The sequence below is a fragment of the Antechinus flavipes genome, chromosome 6 (genome assembly GCF_016432865.1).
Source record: "Antechinus flavipes isolate AdamAnt ecotype Samford, QLD, Australia chromosome 6, AdamAnt_v2, whole genome shotgun sequence".
In the NCBI taxonomy this organism is placed as follows: Eukaryota; Metazoa; Chordata; class Mammalia; order Dasyuromorphia; family Dasyuridae; genus Antechinus; species Antechinus flavipes.
In genome coordinates this window covers 257392807-257411444 of record NC_067403.1, presented here as the reverse complement: position 1 = coordinate 257411444, position 18638 = coordinate 257392807, and the positions used below count along the sequence as shown (strand labels likewise).

Here is an 18638-nt window from a genome sequence, read left to right as displayed (position 1 = left end):
TTCTGAAACCTAGCGAGATGCTGGTATACCGTAAGCAATTAATAAATGCTGGCCGACGGAGGGAATACGACCGGTGAAGAGGCAAGTGGAGATCGGGAGGAGCCAAGAAAAACGGATCCAATAAAGCCCAGAATCAGCCAAAAGCTAAGGTCCACTTGTTGAATCCACTATGATAAAACGTGCCATAAAATAAAAAATAATTTAATATGAAACTTGTTTATTCCTAAATAAAAAGCCATAGAATTAAAAGATCGTAGAAAATACTGACTAGCTAATGAGGATGGGGGGGCGTGTGTGTGTGTGTGTGTGTGTGTGTGTGTGTGTGTGTGTGCAACACACGCATGTGCCAGCATGTACGTGGAAAAGACGCCCCGGCTTTCCCCGGCCCGTTGCCTGGAGATTCAGGTCCCGGCAGCCCGGCAGTGACCGAGTGTCCCGGGGACGGCGCTCCCGCCACCGTTGGCCTCCGGAGGCTTCTCCGTCCGGGCCCGTGGGGAGAGATGGGAGTCAGTTGTGAAGGGGGGGCCGGGACAGGCAGTTGGGCCTCTGACCCTGGGTGTCCCGGCTGAAACGCCTCGTCTGATGATAAGAAAATCTGTCCTTGGGGGCCGCTCCCTTGGGGGCCGCTCCCTGACCCTTTGAGGTTCTGGTTAAATCTTAAGCTTAGGAAGGTTGGAAAACCACAGGTCACTGGAGGCTTGGGGGAGGGGGAGGGGTCTGGGGGCCCAAGGTTGGATCTTTGAGAGCTGAAGGACAGATGAAAATCCCCCTCCCGCCCTGTGCTGACGCCCCTTCCCCAGATGAACATGGGGAGAAGTGAGCTCTGGGCCTGGGGGAGTCGGGCACCCTCAGGGTGGGAGGGGCGAGGGCTGGGTGGGAGGAGGGAGCTGTGGGGGGGGGCAGGGGTCCCCTCTTTAGTGTTTGGCCCAGGCTCAGGGCCCTCCCTCTTCCCCGCTGCTGTCCACGCTGGCCTGTCTCGTCACCCTGCGGGCTCTCGGCTTGGCCCCGGCCGCGGGCTCCCCCTGGGCCTGGCTCCGGAAGGCCTGGCTCCGGTTGGCCACCAGGGCCGCGCTGTGCAAGGCGGCCACGGACTTCCGGGAGAAGAGGGCAGGCCGCGGCCCTTGGCCCTGTGCAGGCTGGTGAGGAGCCTCCTCGGAGGAGTCGCTGGGAGACGAGGAGAACACCTGGAAGGGCAGAGGCCGAAAGTCAGCGCCACGGGGGGTCGGGGCCATCTCGCTCCCGCCTCCAGGAGCCCCCCTGCCCCCCATGGTCCTGTCTCCCCGGCAAGGCCTTCACCCCCCCCCCCCATCTCCGACCCGGCCACGAGGGCCCGGCCCGGCTGGCGCTGCCCACTCCTGGCCACCAACTGCCCGGGGGCGCCCCTCCATCTGTACCCCGGCTCCAGACACTAGGGGGAGCACTCCCGCTGTTGCCGCTGCTCCAGCCCAGGATTGCACTGGTCTGGAACAGGCCTGAGAAACCTGCGGCTCCGGGGGCACAGAGCGAGCCCTCACGGCCTCCACAAGCTGGGGCCTGGAAAAGCCGCTGAGAACTCTCCTGGCTCTGCCAGCCCTGGTGGCTCCCAGGGGGCCCGGCTCCTCACCTCAGGCAGATCGCCGGTGTCAGGAGGGTTCCCCAGGTCCGGCGGCTCCAGCAGGCTGATGGACCTCATGATGCCCCGGAGGTCCATGCGGGTCCGGGGGCCTGGCCCTCCACGGCCGGCTTCTTCTCTGGGCACCACCTGCGGCTCCTCCCCGCCTGCGGCCTTCCAGTCCCCGCTGCCCCCTGGCTCCCGGGGGGATACGGGGGGCAGCCAGGAGGCGTCTGGAGCCAGAGGTTCCTCGGGGGGGGTCGTGCCGCCCGCCTTCTGCTCCCAGACGTGGCTCTGGCGGCTAGAAGGAAGGAAGTGCGGTGACTGCCCCCCCCACCCCGTGCCCTGTGCCCCCGTGACTGCGCTGTGCCGCCTGCTCCCCCCCACCAGTGCCCTGTGCCCCCGGTGACCGCGCCATCCCACCTGCTCTGCCCCCCCCCAGTGCCCTGTGCCCCCGTGACCGCGCTGTGCCGCCTGCTCCCCCCCAGTCCCTGTGCCCCCGTGACCGCGCTGTCCCGTCTGCTCCCCCCCCCAGTGCCCTGTGCCCCCGTGACCGCGCCATCCCACCTGCTCTGCCCCCCCCCAGTGCCCTGTGCCCCCGGTGACCGCGCTGTGCCGCCTGCTCCCCCCCAGTCCCTGTGCCCCCGGTGACCGCGCTGTCCCGTCTGCTCCCCCCCCCAGTGCCCTGTGCCCCCGGTGACCGCGCCATCCCACCTGCTCTGCCCCCCCCCCCCGTGCCCTGTGCCCCCGGTGACCGCGCTGTGCCGCCTGCTCCCCCCCAGTGCCCTGTGCCCCCGGTGACCTGCTGTCCCGTCTGCTCCCCCCCCGGTGCCCTGTGCCCTCGGTGACTGCGCTGTGCCACCTGCTCCCCCCCCCCCCCGTGCCCTGTGCCCCCGGTGACCGCGCTGTGCCGCCTGCTCTCGCCGCCCTCCCCCCATGCCCCCAGGCCGGTACCTGGCCGTGAGGATGCCCTGGTAGGTGTGCAGCTGCCGGAGGAAGCCGGGGTTGGGCCGGGCGATGGGGCGCAGCTCCTGCACGTGCCGGAGGGCCTGCTCCAGGCCCCAGCTGTACTGCTTCATGGCGTAGGCCATGACGGTGGCGGCCGAGCGGCTCACGCCCATCTTGCAATGCACCAGCACCCGGGAGCCCTGGGCCCTGTGCGGGGAGGGGCCTCCTGGTCAGCCCCCCACCATCGGCCCGGCTGGGCCCAGACCAGAGGCCCAGACAGTATAACGGGGGGTGGGGGGCATGAGGCTGTGCTGGGGGTGCTGAGAAAGGGGGGGCATGGGGGGCTAAGGGCCACGAGCGCTGCGGAGGCGGGGGCTGCAGCGGGGGCAGGGACGGCGGTGGGACGTCTGACTGGCCCAGGCCGGAGGGGCGGGGCTGGGAGGGGGCACCCACCGGGCGGCCTCGATGAAGCGATGAGTTTCCTTCCAATGAGGCAGGAGCTGCTCCGTCTCCTCGTCCCAAAGCCGAACGTTGTGGTAGGTGAAGAGTCCCGGGAAGAAGTTGTCGATCTCTCTGGCCACGTTCAGGATGTGGCTGACCCTGCCCCGGAGAAGCCGAGGCCTTAGTCTGGGCCTGAGGGAGTCCGGGCCAGGGAGGCCCCGCTGGGCAGGCCTGGAGGGACGTTCCCTGGAGGGAAGGTCCCCGGGGGAGGGGAGGGGGAGGGGGATGCCCAAACCTCTTTAGATCTCCACTAGCAAACTGAGTTTTTGTTGAAATGCCAGTGAAAAGATTAATGTGGCAAAGGCACAGGGCGTTCCCAGAAATAACTGAGGAGCAGAAACAGGGTATCCCTGTTAAGGTTTTTTTTTCCTGAGGCAGTTGGGGTTAAATGACTTGCCCAGGGTCACGCAGCCAGGAAGCGCTAAGTGTCTGAGATCAGATTTGAACTCGGGTCCTCCTGACTTCAGGACTGGGGCTCCATCCACTGCGCCCCCTAGCGGCCCTGTTAAGGTTTTCTTACAGACAAGGCAAAGGCAGCTGCTGCAATCAATGGCAAGAGAACCAGCCTGGGAGCCACCGAGTATGGGTTCTTAAACCAGGTGCCCTCCTCTAGCGCCATCTGGGCCGAGCCCCATGTTTTACAAAGGAGAAACTGAGGCCTCGCGAGGCTGCCCACATAGTCGGCGCCGGGGCAGAACCGGGGGCTGGTGCCCCTCGTGCCACACCGCGTGGTCTTGGCCAAGTGCCTTCCAGTTCTGGGCCTCTGCTCCCGGGTCTCCCCCGCCCGTACCGCTCCAATGCTCCCCTATTTCACAAAGCCGGCTCCGGGCGGGCATTTTTGTTCACTGCTCTGTGACCGGCGCCAGACACTAGGAGGAGCACTCCCGCTGTCGCCTGGCCGAGAGGAGGACTCATGCCCACAGGCAGACAGTTAGTGGCCACATCCTGCCCCCTTTGGAAGGGGCAGCAAGAGAAACTGTGTCAGGGCTCTAGGCCTGGGGACTCTAAGCTAGGTCTTCCCTTGGGGACTGAAGGAAGACAGGATGGCAAAGGAGCCAGAAGGAGGACAAGGCTCCTACGAGGCAGGAGGTTGGAGAGAGCACCATGGCTGTGGCAGGAGAGTGCCGGCTCAAAGAGGCTGGGAGTGGGCGGGAGAGCGGTGCGGGCCAGGCCCGGGCAGGGCTAGGGCGGGGGCAGGAGCCTCAGGCCTCAGTCTCCCTGGTGTCAGCCGAGGGGATGGGTCCGGCAGGTGCCAGCGGGCCTGTAGCCCGGGTACTTACTGGTTCCTCTGCAGTTCGTCCAGGTTGGCTGCGTTCCACTCGGAGCCCTGTGGAGAAGGGGGGGGTGGGTAACGGCCTCCCTGCCCCCACCCCCAAGCCCCGCGCCCGGCCCCAGTCGGAGGCAAGCTCACCAGGTACAGGTGGGGGAAGATGTGTGAGGCTCGATCCCGCTGGGCCATGAGCACCAGCATCTGGTTATCGATGAAGTCTCGGTACTGCTGCAGGGGGCAGCCCAGGCGGCCCTCGAGGGCCTGGCGAATCTGGAGAAGGGGGCCGAGCTGCAGGGGGCGGCCCTGGGCCTGGCCGGGCCCCGGGGGAGGGGGAGCGGACGGGCCCCAAGCTCTGAGTCTCCCCAGGGGCCACGGCGAAGGCTTCCGGGGGCAGGAGCGTAGTGGAGGAAAGGGGTCTGTGACGTGGAACCTTCCCTGCCGGGTTTGGGGCGTCCCCGGCTACAGGGGGCCAGTTGCAGCTGGTCCCTTCGGCTTCACCCCCCTTACCTCTTTGGAGGTGACACTTTCCAGGTCGCTGGTGTCCAGCACCCCCCACAGCTCGGCCCGGATGAGCCGCTCCATCTGCTCTTGCTCTGAGTGCCTGTGGATGGGGCCCATCAGACCAGGGGCCCATCAGACCAGGGGCCCCAGGCCCAGCTCTCCCCTCGTGCCCCCCACGCCCTCCAGCCTGGGGGGCCGCTTCCTGCCCGCCCCGGGCACTGACCCGCTGGCGTCCGTGCTGGGCAGCTGGGAGCGCAGGGACTCCAGGTCGGCCATGGCCAGCCACTCGTTGAGGCAGCCCTGGTCGGAGGTGATTCGTTCCTGGTAGTAGCCAGTCCAGGCAAGGGCGCTGCCTCCGGGCACCAGCCCGTGGCCCAGGGCCGTCTCGCAGGCCTGATGCAGCATCTGGAGGGTGGCCCTGGGTGCGAGAAACGCGCAGGAGGAAGCCTCAGCCCTGGGTGCTGGCCCGGGCCAAGCTCTGGGACCCGGGGCAGAAGGCGGGCCCTGCCCGAGCCTAACGGGACCAGGAGGAAGCTCCTGCGGAACCAACAGGAAGCAATTCCGAGAGGAGGGGGAGCTCCCCCACGTCCGGAGGGAGGCAAGGGGTCAGAGGCCACAGGGAGCCCTGGAGGGTTCCTGGGGGGGGGGGGGGGACACGATCAGCCCTGGAGGGTTCCTGGGGGGGGGGGGCGGAGACACAATCAGAGCGGGCGGCTGACCGGAGCAGAGGGACTGGGCAGGCCCCCAGCATCTGCTGCTGCTCCATCCAGGGGTGAGAAGGCGAAACAAAGGCTGGGCTGTCCCAGTTCCCTCTTCTCTTGCTCAACAGACATCTGGGCTTTTGTGACTCATTGACTCCCAGGGAAGCTGTGGTCGCTCTGAGAGGAGTAGACCAGGCCTCCCCGCCCCCACCCAAGCTCTGTCCCAGCCCCCACTTCTCCTTCTCACCACATAGTCTGTATGGAGATGGGCTTGAAGATGCACGTTTGACCTCCAGATGTCACAGAGAAGCCCCTAGAAGAGGAGGGGGGGAGCTGAGCCCTCAGGCATGGGCAGTGCAAGCCGGGAGGCTCCTGGGCCTCAGTTTCCCCGGTGGAATAAAGGGGTTCTAGAAGGGGACCCCGACATCAGGGAGGTGACACGCGTGGTTAAAAGCTGGATTACAAAGAAAGAAGTGGGAGCCCCGGGGGCCAGCAGCTCCCGAGGCTGTGTTCGCTGGGACCGAGGGGAAGACGGGGACCGCGTGAGGAGTCACTCGTATCCACGCATCACGTCCCTCATTAGACTTTCCCCAGAGCCACCCCCTTCTCCCCGTCCCAGGACTACTCTCACAGGCGGCTGTGTCATCTCTGCGGGACAGGGGGAAACTGAGGCCAGGGCTGTCCCACAAGACCTCGCCCCCAGATCGTCCGGAGCCTTCTTCCCCTCCCTCTAATGTGGAACGACTTCTCACCCGTCGCCGTCCAGGTAGACCTGTGTGTCGCTCCAGAGGGGCAGAACCAGGCCCAGGGTGCAGCTGGGGGGACTGAGGGACAGAGGGAAGACAGCTGGGTTCCCCCGGCCCTCCCGGTCTCCCCCGCTCCCCACTTCCGGCAGCTCCCCTACCTGCTCTGGGAGAAGTCCACCCCCAGGAGGACAGTCTCACCCTGGCTCGGCAGCTCCGACGTGGACACCACGAGCAGGTACCTGAGCCACTGAGGCCGCGTGGGCTCCAACTGGACAGCCTGGGGGGGCAGAAGTCAGATTATCTCATGGCCTGGGGATGGGGGGGGTCTGGGAACCGGAGCTGGGACTGAACCCAGGTGGAGGCAACCTCCTCTACCAGGACATGGGGCACTTAGCCTTGCAGTGAAACGACTCGCCAGGGTCAGTCAGTGGTGGGAGACAAGCTTGGAGCCAGGACTTCGTGGCCTCCAGCTCCGTGCAATGAGCTGCCTCTCAGACACATCCGTGTACCAGGCTGATTTTCCCACCATCCCCCTCTCCCATATTTCCTGACCCCTTCTGAGGACACGGTGGGTGGGGTGGAGAGAGTGAGGGGAGTGGTGCACCCTGGGCCATTCTTCCTGCTGCAGAACGTTCTATCTCCCAGTCCCAGATAACAAGAGGATTAGAATGTGGAGAGGGCTTCTGGGAGACAGAGAGGGAGAAGGTAACCGTGTGGGACAATCGGAGGCCCCCGGAGGAGGGGACGCTGGAGGCCTTCGGAGCATTTTAAAAGTGGGGAGAGCTTTCCCGGCGCGCGGACTAGGCTTGGGGGCCAATCAAAGCACCGGGGACACAGTTCTCCCAGACCTCCGAGTCTGAGCCTTCCTACACTGCAGAGGGAAACCGAGGCCCAGGGCTGTGGAGGGACTTAGAGAGCCGTAGGAGCAGAGATTCGGAGACGGGAGGAGTCTGGTTTGCTCCAGATCACACAGGTGGAAATACCAGAGACAGAATCTGAGCCCAGCTTCTCGGAACAGAGGCTCCGCAAAAGGGGCCGGCCGGGAGGGCTGTGACGGGGAGGTGGGCCCGACTGGAGCCGAGCCCGGGGAGAGCTCTCGGGGGTGGGCTTTCGTTAGGGAGGGCGGGGAGACCCAGGGCGAGGGCCCGTCGGGGGCACGGGCAGGGAAAGACGAGCCCCCCGAGCTCGGGCTGCCGGGGCAGGGAGAGTCAGTGTGGAGATCGCGGATCGGAAGGAGCGGATGTCGGTGGGATGCTGAGCTCAGTGCATGCTGCATTTGAGTGGTGGCGGGCTCCCGGCAGAGGTGGGTGCCAGAGGGAGGCCGGGCTCCGCCTCCCGGAGGACCTGGAAGCCCTGCAAGGAGAAGGGCTGGCCCAAGGGAGAGAGCGTGGCGCGAGGAGGCAAGAGGATGAGGACAGAGCCTTGGGGGAGGCAGGAGAGAGGGGAGACAGAGAAGCACAGTCAGAGAAGTGGGAGGAGAGCCAGAGGAAGCCCCGTTCCCTTCCCTGGCCCGAAGCCCCGCCTCTCACCAGCTGGATGTTGTCCTGGGGCCTCAGCAGCCCCACCATGAGGTGCAGGTGCCGCCCCTGCTCCTGCTTCCCAGGGGACGAGGACTCCGGGGTCCCGGGGCCGCTTCCATCGGGCCGGTCTGAGGGGGGCTCCTCCTCTTCTGGGTCATCCTCCCCGTCGCACCTGTCCGGATCCCTGGGCCCGGGCTCCCCCCTGGCTTGGAGCCCCAGGACGGCCCCCCGAAGCACCGCAAAGCTCTGCCTGCCAGGAACAGTCCCCAGTGGAGGCGGATTCCTGAGCTCTGAAGATCTCAAAGCACTTAACCCCCAGGGAGCCATCCCGTGCTCCCTCCCTCCTCGGGACCAAGGAAGAGGAGAGATCAGGTCCCGGGCTGGGACGAAGGGCCTGAGCACCCGCCGCCCCACCGCCGTCCCAGCTGGCCAGGGGAGTCAAAGCCGGGGTGGGGGAAGGGCGCCCCTCACCTGCGCTGCAGCTGGCTCCTCCTCCGGCTCGGCCCTTCATCCTGCCAGGGAAGCGGCCCCATGGGGCAGAGTCAGGGGCTCCTTCAGGCCCTCCCTCCCCCTTCCCCGACCCCACAGACCTAACAGGTCCCGGGAGCCAGGCCCGGAACAGGGGGCCGAGCCCTTCCCCATGCGGGGGATCTGAGGCTGAAGTTGGCGGGACTTAGAGACCATCTGAACCAACCCCGTCTGCGCCCACAGCGCCCCGGGAGCCCCCCTCGCGGCCCGCGGGGGTGGGGGATGGGAGAGGTTGGGGTTCGCAGAGCCGATCTTCCCCTTCTCCCTTGAACCTCCACCCCCACTCCCGGCTGCAGGGAAGAGGGACTCCTGCCTCCGGAGCCCACCGCGGACTTCCCCCCCCTCCCTCTCGCGGACTCCGGGAGTTCTGCCTTCTGGCCCGTCCCTCCGTCCGCGGCCAGGCCACCAGCTGCCGCGGGACAGCTCCCGCGAGGGCGTCCCCGGGGGCCACCGCTCGGGCGGGCTGGGGAAGCTCGGGGCCCTGCCGGACCTCCGCCGGGCCGGCGGCGCCGGGAGACTTGGGCACTGCCCGGCGCCCGTTCCAGCAGGCCCAGCGGGGGCCGGCGCCGACTGCCTGCGTGGGCAGGGACTCACCGCAGGGCCCACGGGGGTGGAGTGGCCGCTGGCCGAGGGGGATCGGCTCACTGTGACCAGGGCCATGCGCGCGCGCGGCCGGACGGAGGGCTCCCGGCGCAGCCCCCTCCCCCAGACCCGATCCGACCCGCCCGGACCAGCCCAGCCCTGCCCAGCCCAGGCCCGGCCAGGCCAGACCAGGAAGGAGAGCAACGAGCAGAGCCGGGCCGAGCCACCTCGGCCTGGCACGTCCTCGGGGGCGGCCCTTAAAGGGCCAGCAACCCCTCCCGCCCGGCCTCCCCGGGCTCTCGGCTCAGCCGGCGCCGCAGCCGCCCCTCCCCTCCTGCTCGGGCGCCTTTAGGACGCGGCCCCGCCCTCGGGGCGGGGCCACCCGGAGCTAGCCTCCGCCCACCCCCTTTCCAGGTGATCGGGGCGGGGCGCCAGGCTGGGACTCCTACGTTCCAGCCCCGGGAGCGCTCGGTCCGGGCGCACTCGGAGCTTCCCCAGCGTGGGCCGGGCCCCCCGCCCCCGACAGCTTGGAGCCGTGGAAAGGGAGCGCGCGGAGGCGGAGACCAGCCGGCCGGCCGTGAGCTCTCTGGACCTCAGTTTCCCCAAATGTAAATGAGGGCCTCGAAGGCCCCTCCCACCCCTGGGACCCCTCAGTGCCCTTTGGCGGAGGACGTCGGGAAGGGCGGGAGCGAGGCGGGCCGGCCGTGGCCGTGGCCGAGCCCGAGGCTGCCCGGTGCCCCCGTCCTCCCTGAGCCGGGTCCGAGCTCGAACGCATCCTCAGGAGCTCCGGCCCCCGGGGCTGCCGACTTTTCGCGGCTTCCTCTGGTGCTTTGTGATCCTCCTTTTAGCCGCCGCCCGTCACCCGCTGGCGCCGCGGTCCCCTTCTAGAAGCAGGGCAAGCTCTGGGTAGAGCCGCCTGGCGGGGACCCAGGTGCCCCGGTCGCGGCGGATGCGGCTCCCTCCCGCGCTCTTCCCCAGGGGGCGCTGCCCAGGGCCAGTTTGGGTTGCTCAAACCTCCCAAGAGCTCTTGGGGTTCACAGGCACTTAAAGCCCAGGCCTACAACCCAAAGCCCTCTGGCCCCCACTGATGGGCAACAACAGGTCGCAGGCCCAGCCCCGGTTCCTCATGGCGTGGGCGCCGATTGGCTCAGTGAATGTCACTGGTCCCAAACCCTGAGAGGCTCCCCCTCAGCCTGGATTTTGGGGGCGATTTGCTACAAAAGATCATTCTCTGCCTCATCTCTTACCTAGCGCTAAATCACTCCGTCAAACTGAGACAAAGCCCTAAGTTAAAGGGCCAAGGCTCCCACTGCGGCCAGGCTCCTCCCCAGTAGTCCCGGGCTCCGGGGCTCTGGAGGAAAACGAGGCAGGAGCCTCCTCCCCTAAATCCAGCGCACTTGCCCTAAGGGTGTCACCTCCCCGAGCTCTCGGCCCTCCCCGAGAAGCAGGACAAAGAGCAATGGCGCGTTTCGCTCTGGGAGGCCGGGACCAAGTGGGCTGAACCCTAGTCAGCCACCGCTCCGCCTCTGCACACAGTAGGTGCTTCTAAATAGAGAAGAGGAAGGGGGAGGGGAGGGAAGGAGGAAGCTGGGAAAGTCTGACATCATCCAGCTCGAATCTTGGGCCGGGGAGGGAGGGGTCCAGAGCAGAGCAGGTGGGAGCTGCAGTAATGAACCGGGACTTGGGGGGAAAGGGGGAGCAATTGAGAACAGGAGTCCTCCCGCTCCTCCCCCAATTCCACAGAGCAGAGCTGAGCCACAGGATGTTTTCTCATTTATTTCCATCCCCCATCTCTATCTTGTGCAACCCCTGACCCCTGACCCCTCCCCTCAGCTGATCAGTTTATAAATAAATAAATTATAAAAGCCAGGCTCGAGGCCCGGCCTGGGCAGTGTCCTCTCCGTCCTGACTGGGCAGTTCAGTGGTCAGTGAGGGAGAGCCGCAGAATCCGCTGTAGCTCCTCCTCTTCCTGCTGCCCCCTCCGCTCTCTCTCCTCTTGCTCCCGGGAGGACAGTTCCAGGGCCAGGCGAAGCTGCTCGTCGAAGCTGGGGGGGCTCAGGGAGGGAGGGGTCAGGCGAGGGGACCCTGGGTCCCCAGATTCGGGAGGGGGCAGCAGGCTCTCCTGGAGGGCCCTGCGAGGGAGAGGAGGAGACGCTAATGCAAGGCCTCCTGTCTCCCTCCCGCCAGGGGCGCCTTTGGTGGGCTTCCAGGGCCCAGAGAGGAGGCAGGGGCTCCCCGCTCCTTCTGCCTTCCTGATCCAAGCCAGGGGCGGTGAGCTGGGAAGGGCGGAGCAGGAGGGGCAGCTGCCCGGGGGGCACCGAGGGGCTTCTAAGTGTGCCGGGGGCTCCCTGGTTTGCCCAGAGCCTCCGGTTCTCCTGCCCTAAGGAGCTGGTGTGCCGCTAATCCAGGGGCCGGGCCAGGGAGGAGGGCGAACAGTCCCTTGTCCCACCCAGCGGCTCCACCCGGCCTCGGGCCCCGTCCTGACCCCATCCTCCTTCCCCAGCTCCCCAACCCCAGGGACGGAGGAGGCCACGAGAGGCTGAGGGGCAGGGCCCCAACACTCCCCCCAGGAGAATCACAGGGGGGGCACTCGGGGGCTCACCGCTCCAGCTGCAGCTGCTCCTCGTAGGCAGGTGGCGGAGAGTGGAGATCGGGGCCCGGCCGGGTGTTGGTCAGAGCCTCCCAGATGGTCACCTGCAAGAAGGGAGGGGGAGGGGGGAAGGAAGAAGAAGGGAGGGAGGGAAGGGGAAGAGGAAAGGGAGGAGAGGGAAAAGGCGGGAAAAGAAAGAGAAGGGAAGGGAGGAGAAGAGAGGAGAGGAGAGGGGAAGGAAGGGAAAAGGGAATGGAGAGGAGGGAAGGGAAGGACAAGGGAGGAGAGGGAAAGGGAGGGGAAGGAGAGAGGAAGGAAGAAAAAGACAAGGGAAAAGGGGAAAGGAAGGAAAGAAGGGAGGGGAGTAAAAGAAGGAAAGGAAAGAAGGGAAGGGAGGAGAAGAAAGAGGGAAGAGAAGGGAAGGTTTCTGGGTCAGGGATCTGCCCCTGCCTCACTCTGACCCCCCATCCAGGACCTTCCATCCCACTCCCACCCTGGGCCTCCGGGCACTGGCAGGGACAGACCGGCTCGGCCGCCATCGCTCACCCATCGGGCCCTCGGCTGCCGTCCACGCCACCCCCACCCCGGGCTGCAGCCCCCCCACGCCTCGCTCCATTTGGGCGCTGGCCCCTCCTGTACCTGCTCCGTCTCGGTGCCAGCCTCCAGCAGGCTCTGCTGGATGGCGAACTGCAGGAGGTCATCGTCCTCGTCCCTCAAGGGCTCACTGTGCCCAGCCCCCAGCACGCTGTAGCCCTCGGGTACCTCGAACACAGCCGGGTCCACCTCGCAAGGAAAGGGGCTCCCTGGGGAAGGGACGGCCCCAAAGCTCAGTGTCCGCCCTCCCCTCCCCGCCCCCCACCAGCTGAGCGGCCCCTCTCTCCCCTCCCCCCCTGTCCCGGTGGTACCGGCCGGGCAGGCGGGCTCTGGGGCCCTCGGGCCGGGGGACGGCACCCACACGGAGCTCAGAGGTTCGTCGCAGCCGCACAGGTTGCTGAAAGTGATCCGGGCGTTGAGCACGTGGAACAAAGGGATCTCTGAGGGGACAGTGGGGCCAGGCCCTGAGCCACAGAAGCCCCCCCCTCCCCCAGGCGGCTCCCTCACCTGGCCCAGGCCCCAGCTTTCCCAGACCCCCCGCAGGAGCTCCCGCCTCCGCGTCCACCCCAAGGCCTCCCCCTGCGGCCTTCTCTCCCTTGTCTCCACCTTGTTTGGACACGCCGGGCCCCCGTAAACGTCGCAGGGGGGCCGCGTTTGCTTTTTTGTGTCCCGGCTCCTGAGACCCTCTCCTGCGCCCGTTTTGGGCTGCATTTATTTACTTCTTTGGGGGGAGGCGGTTGGGGTTAAGTGACTGGCCCAGGGCCCCACAGCCAGGACGTGCTAAGTGTCTGAGGCTGCATTAGAACTCAGGTCCTCCTGTCTCAGGGCCGGGCTCTGCCCACTGCGCCCCCCAGCGGCCCCCGGGCACCGCATTTATATGCCCACGTATCACATGTATCTGCCCGGACAAAGGTCTCTGAGAACAGGGAGTTTCCCTTTGTCCCCATATCCCCAAGGCCTTGTAAAACGCCGGGCAAACAGCAGGCGCTTAATACTTGATTGACGAACCCCATTATACAGGTGACAGTGATGGGGAGGGGGCTCGCAACAGACAGAGCCCCCTCCCCTGCGGCCCTCCCCGCCCTTCCTCCTCACCAATCTTGACAGGGAAGCCTGGTGGGAGGCGCAAGGTAATGAAGTCCCGGAGTTTGGCGAAGTGGGCGTTGCTGATGGCCATCAGGTCGATGATGGGGGTCACCTGGTCGCCCAGAGACAGGGGGTGCTCCTCACTCAGCCAGAGGGTGGCCTTGAACCTGCCAGAGCAGCCGGGGCCTCTCAGAGCCGCCGAGGGCCCACCCCCCACCCCGCAGAGTCCAGGGGAGAGGGGCTGGGGGTGGGGGGAGTGGGGGCGGGGTGGGGGTCCTACCGCTGCACTTTGCTGGACATCTCGATGGGCCGGCCGATGTTGCGGGCCTCCAGGCTGAAGTCAGGGTCGAAGTACTCCTCCGGGGAGATGGCCGTGGGGTTGGTGGGACTGGCCGACTGCAGCACCGGGGCCTGCCCCCCCCCAGGAGAAGCGCTCAGCCTGCGGGCCTCCAAGCCCCCCACCCGGCGCCGCGGGCCACAGAGCCCCTCCCTCCCCCCGCCAGGGTCCCCGCTCACCCCATTATGGGAGGAGTGCTGCTGGGCCATCCCCAGGAAGGACTGGAAGGGCGTCTTTCCCCCTGTGAGAACGTAAGAGCCAAGGAGAGCGGCCTCCCCTCGGCCCCTCGGCCCCGGCACGGGGAGCTAAGGTCATCGAAGGCGGGGACGCAGCGTCTGGTATACAGAAGGTGCTTAATAGGTGCATGGTGCGTTAAGTGGCGCGGCGGGTATGTTATACCACCTAGATCCCACTGAAAACAAGTGTGTGGGGCTTCCTGAGTTTCATTCGTTCAGCGGGAAGGCCCGAGTTCAAATCCAACCGAGCTTTGGGATCCTGGGCAAGTGACTTAAACGCTGCTTGCCTCAGTTTCCCCATCTGTACAAGGGAGATAACAGTAGCTCCCCACTCCCAGGGTTGCTGTGCCCGGCGTGTGGGAAGGGCCGTACCAATGTCATTAGTACCGAGGTGAGGGTTACCATTAGCCCCATTCATCAGATGGGTCCGAGAGACCCGACCCACCGGGGCCTTACCTTTGGTTCTGGCCTTGTCCTGATCGGAGAGATGTTCCGTCCGGGTCCTCGTCACAAGCTCCACGTTGTTGGCGCTGTACACCTGGGGGTGGGGGAAGGAAACAAACCCGGTCTGAGCCGGGACCCCTCCCCTCCCTGCCCCCCATTCCCAGCTCCTCCCGGGGGCCCTGCGGCCAGCCTCGGGCCGAACCCCCATCACAGGATGGCGGAGAGACGGGCGTCTCCCATGACTTTACAGATGGGGAAACTGAGGCCAGGAGGTTACGTGCCCACTCCCCTCCCCGTCAGTCGTCTCAGGGCTTCCTCATCGGAGCCAGAGAGGAAGCTCCCCAAGGTCCCGCTGGGTATCAGCCTGGGCACGAGCCAGCCCGGCGGGAGGGGCGACGTCCCCCTCCCCCTCAGGGCCCCCTCCCCGTCCCTGCCTTGGCTTCGTAGCCGCTGACAATTTCCATCTTCTCTGACCGCCAGCCCCAGATCCCGCATTTGTTCCTGTGGGAGACAAGGCGCTTCAGGGGAGGTCCTCTCCCCGCTCGCGAGTCCGTCCTGCCTCCTGCTGGACCAGAGTCCGTCCTGCCTCCCCCTTTCTTTGTCCCATAAGTAGGAATGAACCAACTTTCCTAGAGAAGCATGGTGGCGAGGTTCCCAGGCTAGCCCAGCTTGTGTGGGCTAGCCTAGAGCTTATCACTTATAGTCTCTGGAGAAATGCATTTAGGCTAGACATAGAGGCCAGGGGCAGCGGCAGCCGGATTCTACCTAGTAAAAGGGGCCCTGGGGCAGGCTAGGGAAGAGCAGTCCCTGCAGGCAGCTCCTTCCCTCCCCCGGCCAGCAGTGGCCAGCTCCCTGTGGCCATCAGGATCGTCGTCTGTCTTCCCAGAGGGAAACTGAGGCCGGGATGTAAGTGGGGGAGGGGAGCGGCCCTCCTGTTCCCTTATTCCACAGAGGAGTTTCTACATTTCTTTTTCTCATTCATCGTTCTTGTTTTTGTTTTTTGGTCACCTTTTTCTAGGTCTTTGTGAGCCAGGCAAGGCAAGGGTTTTTCCCTCCCTCATTTTACGAGGCACAGAAATATCAAGTCCCTCCCCCGGGGTCACAGAGCCGGGGGACCCGGCCTCCTGACGCCGCTGCCCCCACCTGGAGCTCCCGGAAAGCCGGCCGCCAGCCCCCCTCCCCCGGTCCGGGGCTGACCTCTCAAAGGCCACGTTGCGGGTGTCCAGGTGGGTGGACACGATGGGCGAGGTGAGCCGGCTGGCCACGTGCTCCTCGCTGGGCTGCATGGCGGCCAGCAGCGCCTCGGGCTCGTGCAGGGCCAGCGCCAGCGTCTCCGTGCGCACCACTTGCTGGTCGTGGTCCACCTCCATCACCAGGGCCCCGGCCTCTGCGGGGAGCTCGAGTCAGGACCCGAGGTCCCCGAGGACAAAGGACGCCGGGCCCGCCTCAGTCTCCCCCTTTCTCTCACCCTGGCCCTTGAAGATGTAGCTCCGCCGGCCCCGCTGCCAGGTCATGTGCTCGAAGCCCAGGAGGCTGGTGTCCACCCGCAGGCTCTGGCCGCGCTTCCACACCCGGTACACGTCGCTGGGGCACATCTTGGACACCAGGGGCACTGTGGGCGGGGCCAGAAAGGGCCGCCTTGGCGAGTGGCCCGCCCCGACACTGACCGGCTGGCCCGGCCTGCCCTGGGCCGGGGGCTCCTCCCCCCCTCCCCACTTACCCCAGCTGGTGAATTCCCACTTCATCTCCACATAGAAATCGGGGGCCTGGGGCAGACAAGGCGGCCGGTTAGTGGTTCCCTGGGGGGGGCAGCTTCCCCGGCCCTGCTCGAGTCCAGAGCTGCCCCCCCCCGACAACCGTGAGCAGCAGGAGCCCCGAGTCCTGCCCCCTGGGGGCCACAGCCTTTCCCCTGACCTTGCCCGGCCTGAGCAGCGGGTGCAGCTGGACACTGGGGGCCGGGCGGGGGCCCTCATGGGCTCCCTAACGGGGGACTTTGGCCAAGGGAGGCTGCTGGGAGCCTCGGTTTGCCCAGGTCTAAAATGGAAAACAGGCTGCCGCAGAGGGCGCGAAAGGGAAGTGCTCTGTAAATGTTACAGGGATGGGGGTAAGTGTGAGAGTGTGAGAGTGTGAGAGTGTGTGAGTGTGTGTGAGTGTGAGCAGGTGTGAGTGTGAGAGAGTGAGTGTGAGTGTGAGTGTATGAGTGTGAGTGTGAGTACCAGTCCCCGTGCAATTAATGATTTCTCCTAACAAAACCTGCTCTCAGGGAACAGTCCGTCAGAACCGGACACCTCCAAGATCTATGGCTTTAAGTAAGGGACTTAACCTCTCACTGAGCCTCAGTTTTCCCATCTGCAAAGTGGGGAATAGGAGCCCCAAGCACACCCAGCTGGCACCCGTACCTGGCACAGCTTGTTGAGGAGCTCAGGGATGCCCGCCAGCCTCTGGGTGGCCCGTTGGTAGTCCCGGTACTGCAACACCAGCTGCACTATCTCAGGGTCCCCGGTACTGACGGCCTCCTGCAGGACTGCAGGGTGGGCCCATCCCGTCGCCGCCCCCCGAGCTCCGCCCCCCCAAAGGGTCCCTGACGCCCACGACCCTCCCAGCCACGTGAGGCCCTCCCAGCTGCCCGCGCGTCCCCGTCCTGAGAGCAGAGTCCTAGGCTGGATGTGAGGAGGGCCACGGAGACCCAGGAAGGGGAGCGGGGGCTTTGAGGAGGGGGAACAAAGCGCCGATATCCCAGCTGTGCCCCGAAGGTCTCAACAGTCAGACACTGGGGGAGGAAGCCCGGCGGGGGGGGGGGGGGGGGGGGCCAAGCTGGAAGGCCTTGGGAAGCAGCCGAGCCTCGGGCAGGGGCCTGAGCCGGGGGCCGAGCAGGGGAAGCTGGGTCTCCTGGCTCTCAGGCCAGCTTTTGAGCCCAGAAGGTCCCTCCTCTTACAGCTGAGGAAGCCGAGCCCCAGAGGGGTCAGTCACTCGGCCAGGGTCACACAGCGAGCAAGTATCTGACTCCAAGCCAGCGCCCTGGAGCCCTTGCAGCCACCCTCGGGCTCAGCTGGGGGAGGGGGTGTCCAGGGAAGAAGCAGGAGGGGAGGGTGGAAAGGGTGCGGGGCTCAGGCCGGGGAGGGGGCCCCCTCACCCTGCTCGGCCCGCAGCTTCCCCCTCAGGTACCTGCCCAGCCCTGGCGGTTCTCCTTGCCCACGTTGGCGTTGTGCCGCAGCAGGACTCGGACGGACTCCAAGTTCCCCAGGGACACGGCCAACTCCAGGGGGGTCCTACCCCGGGGATCCACCAGCTCGATGTCGTGCTGCCGGGAGGGAGGGAAGCCTTGGAGAAGGGGAGGCCCAGCGGGAGGCCGGCAGGGCGGGGGGGGGGGGGGACGACGGGGGGGGGGCCGGCAGGGCAGGGGGGGGACGGCAAGGCAGGGGGGGCCCGGTAGGGCAGGGGGGGCAGGGCAGGGGGGGGGATGACAGGGGGGAGACGGCGCAGGGGGAGGCCGGCAGGGTAGCGGGGGCAGGGCAGTGGGGACGGCGCAGGGGGAGGCCGGCAGGGGGATCGCACAGCCGAGTAAGTCAAATAGCCCAGGAATCATGGAGCCCGGCGGCTGAGGGAGGGGGAGGGGGCCGGGGAGCCCGGTCCGGGAGCCGGACCTGGAACGCGGAGGGATGGGATGGAGCGAGCGGAGAGGCGGCGGGGGGCGGGCTCGTGGCGCTGACGGAGTGCAGAGGGGGCTGCGGGGCCCGCCCCCACGGATGTAAAGTTTGAACGCGGACTCCCCGGCCCGGTCCGGCCTTTCCGCCAGACCTCTGGGTCCGGTTGTCAGCGGGCTGGGAGGAGGGGAGGGACGGGCTCCGGGCTCCCGCTTCCCCGGGCCGGGCTGAGGGGCGGTCGGGACCCTCGCTAGGGGCGGGGCGCAGGTGGGCGAGCTTCTGGGGGGGAGGGACGCCGGGCTGGGGGTCGGGGGCGGTCAGGGCCCGGCGGGCCTCCCTCACCTGGCGGCTGTGCAGCGCGGCCTCCAGCTCCCGGTGCTGGTTGGCCCAGACGAGCCGGTGGAGCGGGTAGGTGGGGCCGGGGCCGGCCATGCTCGGCCTCAGAGCCGCGGCCTCCGCCTCCGCCGCCTCCTCCGCCGCATCCCCGGCGGGGCCGCCGGGTGGGCGGGCGGGCGGAGCCAGACGGGGCGGGGGCGCGGCTGGGCGGCCCTGACCCTGACCCTGACCCTGGACGGGCGGGGGGTCCCGGGCGGCGGAGCCCCCGAGGCAGCTCCGCGGCCCCCCAGCCCCGGCAGCCGCAGCGGCCCCGCAGCCCCCCAGCCCCCGCAGCCGCAGCGGCCCCGCAGAGACAACGCGGCTCCGGCTGTCAGGGCGCGCGCAGGGAAGGAGGGAGGAGGGGGAGGGGCCGAGGGGAGGCGGGAAGGGGCGGGGGCCCCCGGACCCCCGCCCCCTCGTCCTGCCCGTGTCCGCCGCCGGGGG

At 67.0% G+C, this 18638-nt stretch overlaps 2 protein-coding genes across 2 annotated transcripts; both read right to left on the bottom strand.

Moving 5' to 3' along the window:
- Positions 1–200: 200 nt before the first annotated feature.
- On the bottom strand, positions 201–9071 carry SSH3 (slingshot protein phosphatase 3). The gene is made up of 14 exons (XM_051966553.1): positions 8901–9071; positions 8250–8290; positions 7788–8028; positions 6417–6535; positions 6265–6336; positions 5760–5825; positions 5035–5229; positions 4818–4911; positions 4452–4580; positions 4321–4367; positions 2993–3139; positions 2546–2746; positions 1604–1892; positions 201–1184 (listed from the first exon to the last, which is right to left on the bottom strand). Exons 1-14 carry the CDS (start codon positions 8964–8966, stop codon positions 933–935), a joined length of 1959 nt encoding a protein of 652 aa, XP_051822513.1. The 5' UTR covers positions 8967–9071; the 3' UTR covers positions 201–932.
- Positions 9072–10644: 1573 nt separating this feature from the next.
- ANKRD13D (ankyrin repeat domain 13D) lies at positions 10645–18290 on the bottom strand. Its single transcript, XM_051966554.1, has 15 exons — positions 18162–18290; positions 17341–17476; positions 16575–16699; positions 15896–15941; positions 15644–15787; positions 15373–15562; positions 14610–14676; positions 14188–14269; positions 13675–13736; positions 13439–13569; positions 13168–13325; positions 12384–12512; positions 12118–12281; positions 11491–11582; positions 10645–11020 (listed from the first exon to the last, which is right to left on the bottom strand). Exons 1-15 carry the CDS (start codon positions 18249–18251, stop codon positions 10807–10809), a joined length of 1830 nt encoding a protein of 609 aa, XP_051822514.1. The 5' UTR covers positions 18252–18290; the 3' UTR covers positions 10645–10806.
- Positions 18291–18638: the final 348 nt, after the last annotated feature.

Excerpts from the sequence above, each read along its gene's own strand:
- SSH3 (XM_051966553.1), bottom strand. The coding sequence starts at position 8,966 with ATGGCCCTGGTCACAGTGAGCCGATCCCCCTCGGCCAGCGGCCACTCC. Across the intron at positions 4,912-5,034 it reads CCCAGCACGGACGCCAGCGG|GCACTCAGAGCAAGAGCAGA; the intron begins GTCAGTGCCCGG and ends CCCCATCCACAG. Across the intron at positions 4,581-4,817 it reads AAAGTGTCACCTCCAAAGAG|ATTCGCCAGGCCCTCGAGGG; the intron begins GTAAGGGGGGTG and ends CCCCTTCTCCAG.
- ANKRD13D (XM_051966554.1), bottom strand. The coding sequence starts at position 18,251 with ATGGCCGGCCCCGGCCCCACCTACCCGCTCCACCGGCTCGTCTGGGCC. Across the intron at positions 15,942-16,574 it reads TCCTCAACAAGCTGTGCCAG|GCCCCCGATTTCTATGTGGA; the intron begins GTACGGGTGCCA and ends TGTCTGCCCCAG. Across the intron at positions 13,737-14,187 it reads GGACAAGGCCAGAACCAAAG|GGGGAAAGACGCCCTTCCAG; the intron begins GTAAGGCCCCGG and ends ACGTTCTCACAG.